The 12,755-nt window shown below is 41.7% G+C and overlaps 1 protein-coding gene across 1 annotated transcript in view; it reads left to right on the top strand.

Moving 5' to 3' along the window:
• TTC39B (tetratricopeptide repeat domain 39B) overlaps positions 1–12,755 on the top strand; it is a 171,846-nt gene that overhangs the window by 113,119 nt on the left and 45,972 nt on the right. Inside the window, exon 9 of the mRNA XM_040358523.1 lies at positions 8,252–8,317. Coding sequence (XP_040214457.1) covers positions 8,252–8,317 — 66 coding nt within the window. The remainder of the gene's footprint in view (positions 1–8,251; positions 8,318–12,755) is intronic.

Raw genomic sequence — 12,755 nt, 5'->3', positions numbered from 1 at the left:
AATAAATGTATTTAAGCAAACCAATAAACGTACTAATGGGAACATGCTGCTTTCTTCATTTGCCCCTTTCCCACAGTTTCTTCCTGGCTGGACTTTGCATACCACACAACCATTTTAACAACAACATCATTATTGGTTAGCACCTTCTTTGTTTTGTGATGGCTCACTACCAATGTTGTGCCAGGTCTCATGGGGTGGCCTGTTGGGTATACCCCAACTACCCTGAGTGCAGTCTATCCGTTCTAATTCTTGCCTCTGCCCCTCTTCAAGTGATCTCATCTGTGTGACCCTGTCTGGAACAGCATAGCCTTAGTATAGAAAGTGCCTCTAATGGGTCTTTTTCAACCTGTGCACATACAGCAGAGGTAAATATCTGACTAGGTGTGCTGTAATGGCAGAGGGGGGGGGGGGGGGGGGGAGACAATGATTGTGGTAAAAGTTGTCCTTTTTACATGGTGCCAAGGGTAAAACTGTCTTTTTAAAATGCAGTTGACAGCTAGAATTGTTTGGTGTGTACATTCCAAGTAGGGTTGTCCAGATACCGATACCAGTATCGGTATCGGGACCGATACCGAGTATTTGCGGGAGTACTCGTACTCGCGCAAATACCCCCGATACCTAAATAGAATACTTCCCCCCCTTCCCCCCCCCCCCCCCGCTGCCGCCGCATCGCGCCGCCGCATCGAGGGACATGGCTAGAGGGACATTGCTGCATATGTGAGGGACATGGCTAGAGGGACATTGCTGCATATGTGAGGGACATGGCTGCATATGTGAGGGACATGGCTAGAGGGACATGGCTGCATATGTGAGGGACATGGCTAGAGGGACATTGCTGCATATGTGAGGGACATGGCTAGAGGGACATTGCTGCATATGTGAGGGACATGGCTAGAGGGACATTGCTGCATATGTGAGGGACATGGCTGCATATGTGAGGGACATGGCTAGAGGGACATGGCTGCATATGTGAGGGACATGGCTGCATATGTGAGGGACATGGCTGCATCTGTGAGGGACATGGCTAGAGGGACATGGCTGCATATGTGAGGGACATGGCTGCATATGTGAGGGACATGGCTAGAGGGACATGGCTGCATATGTGAGGGACATGGCTAGAGGGACATGGCTGCATATGTGGGGGACATGGCTGCATTTGGGGACACATTTAAAAAAAGTATCGGTATTCGGTATCGGCGACTACTTGAAAAAAAGTATCGGTACTTGTACTCGGTCCTAAAAAAGTGGTATCGGGACAACCCTAATTCCAAGTAAGTACCAACTACAAGTAAATATTACCGCTAAGATTACAGTAGTAACCCGAGCATTGCCTTTGTATTCTCCTCTCTGGAAAGTTGTCATCTAATATCAGCATCTACTTCTTGGACTGAGATGCTGGGGTTAGAGAAGCTTGAGGAAATGCTTCTACCTGCCTGTAGTAGACTGATATCGGTCTAGGCAAAGTGACTGACTGGTGCCCAAGATAGATGTACAAAAACATGTGCTCATGTGCTCAATTATAGGTCAGTTAACCGCTCACAAAAGTACTTGCAGTGCCTTGAAAAAGTTTACACCCTTTCAATTTTTTCACATTTTGTCATGGTACAACCAAAAACCGTAAATTTATTTTATTGGGATTTTATGTGATAGACCCACATAAAGTGGCACATAATTGTGAAGTGGAAGGAAAATGATAAATGGTTTTCCATATGTATTTTTTACAAATATCTGAAAAGTGTGGTGTGTATATGTATTCAGTCCCATTTACTCTGATACCCCTAACTAAAATCCTAGTAGAACCAATTGCCTTCAGAAGTCACCTAATTGGTAAATAGAGTCCACCTGTGTATGATTTAATCTCAGTATAAATACAGCTGTTCTGTGACGCCCTGAGAGGTTTGTTATAGAACCTTAGTGAACAAGCAGCATCGTGAAGACCAAGGAACACACCAGACAGGGATAATGTTGTGGAGAAGTTTAAAGCAGGGTTAGATTATTAAAAAAATATCCCAAGCTTTGAACATCTCCCGAAAAAGAAAAGCATATGGCACAACTGCAAACCTACCAAGACATGGTCGTCCAGCTAAACTGACAGGCCGCACAAGGAGAACATTAATCGGATAAGCAGCCAAGAGGCCCATGGTAACTCTGGAGGAGATCCACAGCTTGGGTCGGGAGAATCTGTCCACAGGACAACTATTAGTCGTGCACTCCACAAACCTGGACTTTATGGAAGAGTATCAAGAGGAAAGTCTTAAGAAGTCCCCTTTGAAGCTTGCGAGAAGCCATGTGGAGGACATAGCAAACAGGTGGAAGAAGGTGCTCTGGTCACATTAGACCAAATTTGAACTTTTTGGACTAAAAGCAAAACACTATGGCCCGGATTCACAGACACTGGCGCATATTTATGCCGCCATATCGTATCTCCTTTACGCTACGCCGACGCAGCGCAGAGAGGCAAGCACTGAATTCACAAAGCACTTCCTCACAAATCTGCGCTGGGTTTCTCAGGCGTAAGTCGGCGTAAGTGGAGGTGGGTGTGAGCCATTCTAATGAGGCGTGACCCAATGCAAATGATGGGCCGAGCGCCAGACAGATACGCATCGCCAACTGCGCAAGCGCCGTCCCGTGGGCGCATCTCAGTGCGCATGCTCACAATCACGTTGGAACAACTGCCTATGATACGCCGGATCACTGGCTACGGTGTGAACGTAACCTACGCCCAGCCCTATTCACGTACAACGTAAACTACGTAAAATACGCCAGCTTGTGTTCCCTGGTGCAGCCCTTTGCATGGATGCTGCTGAATTACACCCGCTTTATGGGGCATAACTTTACGCCGTACGTACAACTTACGCGCACCAGTTGTAGCCTGGGTCGGGCACAAGTACGATTGTTAATCGGCGTATCTCCCTCATTTGAATAGAAAATCAATGGGAGCGCCACATGCGTCCAGCGTAAATATGCGCCCACTCTACGCCGGCAAGTTACGTCGATGGAATGAAGCCTGTTTTTAGGCGTATCTTAGTTTTGTGGGCACGGCGCACAGATACGACGGCGCATATTTGCACTTACGTGGCGTATCTCGAGATACGTCGGCGCAAGTGCTTTGTGAATCCGGGCCTATGTGTGGTGGAAAACTAACACTGCACATCACTCTGGACACACCATCCCCACCGTAAAACATGGTGGTGGCAGCATCATGTTGTAGGGATGCTTCTCTTCAGCAGGGACAGGGAAGCTGTTCAGAGTTGATGGGAAGATGAATGGAGCCAAATACAGGGCAATCTTAGAAGGAAACCTGTTGGAGTCTGCAAAAGATTTGAGACTGAGGCGGAGGTTCACCTTCCAGCAGGACAACGACCCTAAACATACAGCCACAGCTACAATGGAATGGTTTAGATCAAAGCATATTCATGTGTTAGAATGGCCCAGTCAAAGTACAGACCTAAATCCAATTGATAATCTGTGGCAGGACTTGAAAATTGCTGTTCACAGACACTCTCTCCATCCAATCTGACAGAGCTTGAGCTATTTTGAAAAGAAAAATGGGCAAAAATGTCACTCTCTAGATGTGCAAAGCTGGTAGAGACATACCCAAAAAAAGACTTCAGCTGTTAATAAACCTGTGTTTTCTTGGACCGTTATCTTGTACATTGGTACCAGTTAAGGTTTAGAAGCCACCAACTAACTGTACCTTGTGGCAACTGTGAAATTGGTGTACTGTACTGTATATGACTGCTGCTCCAGGATGAATTTTTTAAATGATGTATTGGAAAATTATACTATTGCTATATATTGTGCAATCTTGAGTGTGTTCATGCAGGCTTGTAAATTTACTGACAGGTCCATTTTAAATGTCAGTCATGTATAGGATCAAAACAACTAATCGATTATGAATATAGCCGATTGGTTGGCTGCATACAGAATGCATTATTTGTTTACATATCAGAAAATACAGTGCAGCACACATACAACTCAGTACACTGTCCATACATGTCAGTAAATGCCTAAACTTGTGAATGTGTGAGGCGTAATGCCTCATGGGAAATGTAGTCCTGGGCAGGAAGTGAGTGGTTCTAAAGGCAGAAGTTTTTTTCTTTACTTTGTTATAGGGGCACTCTATACTATACTTTGCAGCTTGCTTTTGGGGCACTTTGCAGGCAGGAGGAGCCATAAGCGTTGGTGGGGACACCAGAAGAGTATAATCAGGCCAGCTCTGTGCAAAACCATTGCACAGAGCAGGTAAGTATAACATGTTTGTTTAAAAAAAAGAAAAAAATCACTCCAACCACTTCAGCTCTGGAAGGATTTACCCCCTTAATGACCAGGCCATTTTTTGCTATACGGCACTGCGCCGTTTTAACTGACAGTTGAGTGGTCGTGCGACATTGTACCCAAACAAAATTGATGTCCTTTTTTCACACAAATAGAGCTTTTTTTGGTGGTATTTGACCACCTCGGCGTTTTTTAAATTTTTGAGTTATAAACAAAAAAAGACGGACAATTTTGAAAAAAATATAAATACGGTACATATGCACATATAAATAAAAAGCCACAAATGTGGAAAATTAACCTTTTTTAAAGGCCATTTCATCCTGTGTGTGCCACTTTCTGTGTCTGTACCAAGGCCAAACATTCCAGGGTATGTTATCTTTTTGTCAGGGCCATTTGGATGATTTCTGTAAAATCATATGTGATAATAAATGAACCCCTTTTATAGTAAGGATTATGTGCTGTTTGTACTATAAAGGGCTAATTTTTTTTTAACCCCATTATGACAGGTGATACAAAAATAAGCACCTACTAAATGTCTTAGGCCTGGTTCACACCTATGTGGTTTTTGGTGCTTTTTGCAGAAAGGGACTGTAGTTCCTTTAACATGGTTTCCTATAGGACACATTCACATCTATGCTTTTTTCAGCCGCTGTGTATTTGGAAAGGGTCAAGGGCTTTTTTCAATGCAAAACAATGTTTATATTTGCTTTAATAGACTTCAATGGAGAAGTTTCAGAAAAGCATGTAGTGTCTTGTTGCCGCGATTTGTGTTTTTTAATCTGCCCAACAACAAATTGGCCAACCGAAAACTTAAAGTGGTTGTAAAGGAATTTTTTTTCCCCCCTAAATAGCTTCCTTTACCTTAGTGCAGTCCTCCTTCACTTAGCTCATCCTTCGATTTTGCTTTTAAATGTCCTTATTTCTTCTGTGAAATCCTCACTTCCTGTTCTTCTGTCTGTAACTACAAACCGTAATGCGAGGCTTTCTTCCTGGTGTGGAAAAAGCCTCTTGAGGGGGGAGGGGGCAAACAGGAGTGTCAGGACGCCCACGAACACACCTCTTCTTTCTCCATCTGCAAAGTAGAGAGTGTCCTGACTTGCCTGCTCGCCCCCTTCAAGAGGCTTTCTACATACCAGGGAGAAAGCCTCACCTTACGGTGTGTAGTCAGACAGAAGAACAGGAAGTGAGGATTTCTCAGAAGAAATAAGGACATTTAAATGCAAAATGGAAGGATGAGGTAAGTGAAGGAGGACTGCACTAAGGTAAAAAAAGCCATTTAGGGAAAAAAATAATTCCTTTTTCGCAGCAAAATCATGTGTGCAAAAATCACTGCAGAAACAGATCAAAAGCAAACTGCATAGTTGTGAATGCTGGCCATACAAGTATCGATTTTCGGACGAGAAAATTCATTCAAAAAATGTTTGTATGAAAATTTCACTTGCTTTTAACATTTAGTTTTTTTTTAAATTAATGCAATTTCTTAACCTCTTCCATACCGGGCAGTTATACACACTTCCATACCAGGCCTATTCCGGCACTTCTCTCCTACATGTACAAATCATAATTTTTTTGCTAGAAAATTACGCAGAACCCCCAAACATTATATATGTTTTTTTAGCAGACACCCTAGGGAATAAAACGACGGTCATTGAAACCTTTTATCTTGCACGGTATTTGCGCAATAATTTTTCAAACGCCTTTTTTTGGGAAAAAAATTGTTTCATGAATTAAAAAAATTTAAAAACAGTAAAGTTAGCCCAATTTTTCTGTAAAATATGAAATATGATGTTACACCGAGTAAATAGATACCTAACATGTCACGCTTTAAAATTGCGCACACTCATGGAATGGCGCCAAACTTCGGTACTTAAAAATCTCCATAGGCAACGATTTGAAATTTTTTACAGGTTACCAGTTTAGATTTACAAAGGAGATCTAGTGCTAGAATTGTTGCTGGCACTCTAACGCACGCGGCGATACCTCACATATGTGGTTTATACAGCGTTTACATATGTCGGCGGGACTTGCGTGTGCGTTCGCTTCTGCGCGCAAGCTACCGGGGACAGGGGCGTTAAAAAAATAAATTTTTATTTCTTTTTTTTTTTTATATATTTATTTCTTTTTTTACACTTTTTTTTTAATTTTTAATTTTTTTTTATCACTTTTATTCCTATTACAAGGAATGTAAACATCCCTTGTAATAGGAATGTGTGTGACAGGTACTCTTTATGGAGAGATGCAGGGTCAATAAGACCCCACATCTCTCCTCCAGGCTGGAAAGCATGAAATCGGTGAAAAAAAATTCACCGATCTCATGCTTGTGGTTGCTTAGCAGCCGCAATCGCGGCTTTGTTTACTTACGGGGACCCGGGCGTGACGTCATCACATCGCGCCCGGGTCCTCCGACGGTCATAGAGATGACTGGTGACCATCTGGTCACCAGTCATCTCTATGCTTCCTGCGAGCGCCGGACGATTCGTTCTCCGGGCCCCCGATGGCACGGGAGAGCCCGGAGAAGCACCGGATGGCGGCGGGAGGGGGGCGATGTCCCCTCCCGCCGCCTGTAAGAACGATCTAGCGGCGGAACCGCCGCTATGATCGTTCTTACGTTGTGCAGAATCGCCGGCAGTTTAGAAGGATATCTGAATGATGCCTCTTAGCTGCAGGCATCATTCAGATATCCACCCGGAAAGCCCAGGACGTCATATGACGTCCACTCTGAACGGCAGAAGTTCTTTGTGGACGTCATTTTACTATGGGCTGGTAGGGAAGTGGTTAAAGCGGAGCTCCACCCTAAAGTGGAACTTGCGCTGATCGGAACCCGCCCCCCCTCCGGTGTCACATTTGACACCTTTCAGGGGGGAGGGGGGTGCAGATACCTGTCTAAAGACAGGTATTTGCACCCACTTCCGGCCACACGCTACGGGCAAAAGACGGGTTTTTCTGACTTCCCGTCTGTCGCCCGTTGTGTGCTGGGAACACTCGGCTCCCAGCACACAGCGTGTGAGCCAATCGGCGGGCGCAGCGCGATTCGCGCATGCGCCGTAGGGAACCGGGTAGTGAAGCCGGAGCGCTTCACTTCCTGGTTCCCTCACTGAGGATGGCGGGGGGAGCAGCAGAGAGACGAGCGATCGCTCGTCCTCTGCTGCGATCGGCGCTGGACTCCAGGACAGGTAAGTGTCCTAATATTAAAAGTCAGCAGCTGCAGTATTTGTAGCTGCTGGCTTTTAATATTTTTTTATACTGGCACATCCGCTTTAACAAAAAACACATACACTGTCTGAAAATTCTTTAACCAAGAAGTTTTCTATTCTGCCCCTTCAAATTTTCCCGTCACGAACATCGATTTGACCCCACTAACGATAAGCAAATCGAGCAAAGGTTCTTAAAATATATATATTTTTTTTCAAGAAAGACATTGTTTTTGTATGGACAGCATGAGTGACAGCAGGCGCAGGTAGCTTTTATCAAGCCATCTGCCTATGATGAGGGAGTCTCTCATACATGATATATTACAGTTCTATCTGAAAATCTGCAAAACGGTCTTCAATTCAATTTTTTTTTTCTTTAAATAAAAAACTTGTTCTGAGTCGTCTGACATTTACCAGATTCAACCTCTAATAGTATATACAGTATATCTCCTTTGTTATTCTCAGAGTGGATTAGAGATTTTGCTCCCTAACCATATAGTTGGTTAATTATTACCGCTTCATAGAGATATTTAGGAATAAATTGCCTTTTATTTTAAACTTTTCATATTAACTAAATTATACACCACACTTTTGTTAAGGCTATTAATGAAAATTAATTGTTAGTTGCAGCCCTAATCGTGTATATAAACACGTGGTATGAATTAATGGTCTAGTTTGTAAATATATTTTTTTAAATTATTTAATGGCTGGAGATCGGCGTCTTTATCTTGCATGCGGCACCCTTGTTTGTAACTCTTATTTTTATTTTTTTTTCTCCACAGATGCTTTCTCTTTTACCATCAAGGATACTCAGGCTTTTAGAGTTCATCGGATTTTCTGGAAACAGGGTAATTTTTGGGATTTTTAAAAGTTTTCAAAATTTTAAAAAGGTACCGACTAGTGGGCTGCATGACATATTTTACGAATATTATATCTTTTTATAGGGCAACTATAATAGTTGTACTGCTGTGTGACCTTTAACTCCCTGGAAACATTTCTATCTACATGCGATAGTACAGTATTTGTACTGCAGCAGTCTTCAGTAGTATCAGATGTGGGGAAGCTGTTTAATCTCTGCAGGTTTTCTGTGACCTTTTAATAGAAAACACTAATAAAGTGGCTGATAAATTCTTTCAGATCCTTTGCTAGGTAGGGTGAACTTTTAAATAACCTTGTTGCATTTTAATAATTGGCATTACTCTTGGCTAATGATGTAGTGTGGCAAGTTCAGAACATAGAGCGGGTTTGGGTATGGGGTGCATAGAAGAGCGTTCCAGCTTGTAGTGCTGCAAACTAGGAGCACTCAAAAGGTGTCATAATATGCATTTGATGTCATGACATTTAATAAAACCAAGGGGTATATTTATAAAGCTATGAATTTGCCATTGTGAAAGCAGCCTTAAGTAATAAGAAATGATACCAAAATGTATTTAATTAATCGTTACTCAACAAGCCTCCAATGATTGCACTTGTATGTATAATTTAGATAAAAAACTATCTTCAATATTAAATACACAAAAACAGGTAATCAAAACTTTTAGACCAAAAAAATTTACTAACATTACTGTTTCGTTTTTATTTTCTTATTTTATTTTTTATTCATTAAAGTGTATTTTCCCCCAAAAAATTGCTTGTGAAAGACCGCTGCGCAAATATTGTGAGACATACAATATTGCATTTTATTCCCTAGGGTCTCTGCTAAAAAATATATATGTTTGGGGGCTCTAAGTGATTTTCTAGCAGAAAATACTGGATTTTTACTTGTAAGCAACACATGTCAGAAAAGATTTAGTCTTTAAATGGTTAAACTGAGATCTCCTACACACCAGAGTTCAGTCCTTTGATAAAAGAAGCAAAGAGGTACAATGTTTCTACTTATCAGAGATGTTCTCAGACTTGGCAGGCTGCCCAGATAGGAGAGACTAGTCGCTCCACAGGGAGACTTCATGCGTCTTGCATTGACTTCTATTACAGAAGTCATTTGCAAGTCATGCTGAAGTTTTAATCTGCCTAATTTGCAGCACAATTGGCTGATGCAGATTAATTAAAAAATGCCAAAAATCGGCTGATATATCGGTTGACCTCTAGTCCCATCTTGCACGGGAGATAAAAAGTTAACAAAATGGTACAGTCTAGCAAACAACTGCATAGTTGGGTACACTCACTGTCACCATTGAGAAACGGTAGAAAGCCAGAGAAGAGAGGAGGGCCCCCAGGAGGCACCCCTATTGGGAGAAAACTGTGCCCCGGGGGCATTCCCTCACTCCCGGCGACAGGAGGGGTGAGCCTGTAACATTAAGTAAGATCTACCTAAAGGTGAGGAGCCTGTAATACCTAGTAAACTGATTTAGGTTACAAATGTGTGGACAAGATGAACTCTACTGAATAGTTGATAGGATTGAGGTAAAAGAGAAGAAGAGAAAGGGGGGGAGGGAAGGGACAGGGAAGCCAATTACCTAGGAGGGGTTAAAAAGGAATCGCGAACCTGGCGGATCGTGATAATGGGGATCCTGACAAACCGAGCCCAGGGTTCTCAAATAGCTTAAAATTTGGAGGTAGAGTCTGTTAATACGCTGGATAATTTTTCTTGGGTCATAATCCATAAAATGTTATGAATGACAGCTGCAAGGGAGACCCTGGGTAATTTATGGGCGTGTTTGAGTCGTTGGCAAGTCGTCGTTCAAGAGGGCGATGGTTGTGCATCTAGGAAGTAGCAGTTAGTGATTTTGTAGATAAAGTAAAATATCTTTTTTCAAAATTTCCTGATTCGTGGGCATTCCCACCATATGTGGGAAATGGTACCCGAAGGTGGCATTCTCAGAAGCATAGAGGATTCGCTGTTGGGAAGATGGCTGCAAGCTTAGACATTACCTTGATCAGGGAAATGTTTAATAAACCGTCCTAAGATCTGAAGTGGACCCTGTGCCACTTTTCAAGGTTCCATTGTAATTGAAGTTTATCTTTCCAGGCTGTCATGTAAGAGGATTTGTCAGTTGGGTTGGCAAGAGACTGGTAGATTACAGTGATTCCACTCCTGCTTCCCTAGCTGATCGCACCATCGGTCATAGGCTGTGAGGGAGGGAGGATTTGGTTTGTCGGTCCAAATTTTTTTTTAAAATGGGTAATTTGTCTGAGGTCGGGGAGGTTGAAGGGTCTCCATTTGTCCCACAGGACAAGGGTCTGCGATAGGATGGGGGATAAAATTGATGGTCAATCTTTGGGGGGAACCCAGAGGAGAAAGTCCAAGGATGGATCCAGTCTGGCTTTTCAAATTTGGAAATAAACTGTAGACAATTGTGCTAATCTAGCTGATTGAAAATACCATAGAAGGTTGGGTAGACCTAGTCCTCTAAGTTTGGGCTGGAATAAGGTTTTTCGGGGGAATCCTGCTGCCCAAACCATCCCAAACAAATTAAATTATTTTGCTTTCGAAGGATCTTAAGTGGTCCTCCATGATCAAAATGGGGAGGGCTCGAAACAAGTACAGTCATCTAGGGAGGAGCATCATCTTAATTGAATGGATTTTGCCTAGCCTGCATAGTTCCCCCTATAGACCAGTTTTTCAAGTTTGATTAATTTTTTTTGTACATATGGGGATAGTTGGCTGAGTATAGGTATTCAATTTTATCTGTAAGGGTTATTCCCAGATATGTGATGGATAAATTACTCCAAGCAAGCTTGAACTAATTTTGTAAGGGAGGGACCTCTTCTGGGTAGAGTAATATTTTCAGGGCCTGAGATTTAGAATGGTTGACTAGAAGTACTTTGTACAGGTTGGGGAGAGAGGAGAGAGTCAGGAGAGACGTTATGAACAAGAGGATGTCATCTGCAAACAGGGAACATTTGTGGGTTTGAAGACCAGGAAGGGTAATTTTTAATACAGTTGTATAACAATATGGCTTGTGTCGCAATTTTATTTGCGATATATATATATATATATATATATATATATATATATATATATATATATGCGATATGCTTTTCCCATGAAAGTGGAGCTACCCTTTAAATTACAGTGAGTGATTGACCTGTGGTAAATGTAAATGTCACATTCACTACTTTATAAATATGTCCTAAATAACTTTTAGAAGTCTGTTATCTTGTTGAGTATGTGGTTTGAAGTCTGGTTCTAATCCAGAGCTGTCATATATTCTTTCCATTTTGTTTGATATTATATTGTGAGATTTCGTAAACACTATATAAATAATTTTTATTGTAAAAGAACGTAAAAAAAATATTTTTTTGTACAGTTGATATAAAAAAGTCTACACACCCCTGCGGGGGAAAAAAAAAAATGAGACAAAGAAATTATTTCAGAACTTCTTTTCACCTTTTAATGTGACCTATAAAATGTAGAACTCAATTGAAAAACAAATGGAAAAAGAAAATATGGACAGCCGCACTCCAAAAAACCTTGATGGTTGTCTTTATTTAAAAAAGGAAAAATGCACTACACGGGAGTAAAACGTCTGACGCGTTTAGCACTATAAATTAGTGCTTAAAGGAGTTGTAAAGGATTTTTTTTTTTTTGCTGAAATGACTGTTTACAGGGTATAGAGACATAATAGTTAACTGATTCCTTTTAAAAATGATAAAAAATAGATAAAAATCAATGTACCTGCAGTTTCTAGTTTCATTTTTGCATGTTGTTTCCTGCTTCTGTGATGTACAGAGCCAATACAGGGCAGTGATGGTTTGGAAAACGAAACTGATTGGTGCTGTGGGGTTTTAGACACACAGTAATCACACCTCCTTCATTAGTGACAGATGAGGTTTAATGTTGATAAATGTAAAGTTATGCACTTGGGGCTAAGAATATGCATGCATCATACATACTAGGGGGAGTACAACTGGGGGGATCTGTAGTGGAGAAGGATCTGGGGGTTTTAGTTGATCAGAAGTTCAATAATGGCATGCAATGCCAAGCTGCGGTTTCCAAAGCGAGCAAAGTCCTTTCTTGTATTAAGAGAGGTATGGACTCCAGAGACAGAGATATAATTTTGCCCCTGTACAAATCATTAGTAAGACCTCATCTGGAATATGCAGTTCAGTTTTGGGCACCAGTCCAAGGCCTGGATTCTTTCCTAAATGTACAGAATATAACTGAGTACTAAGATTTGTAGGTAAAGTTGATCCAGGGTAAATCCGATTGCCTCTCGGGGGATCAGGAAGGAATTTTTTCCCCTGCTGTAGCAAATTGGATCATGCTCTGCTGGGGTTTTTTGCCTTCCTCTGGATCAACTGTGGGTATGGAGTTGGGTGTATGGGATTGTATTGTGTTTTTTA

Source organism: Rana temporaria, chromosome 1, assembly GCF_905171775.1.
Source record: "Rana temporaria chromosome 1, aRanTem1.1, whole genome shotgun sequence".
NCBI classification, from domain to species: domain Eukaryota; kingdom Metazoa; phylum Chordata; class Amphibia; order Anura; family Ranidae; genus Rana; species Rana temporaria.
The sequence above is the reverse complement of the archived record's forward strand: the minus strand, read 5'-3'. Positions and strand labels throughout refer to the sequence as shown.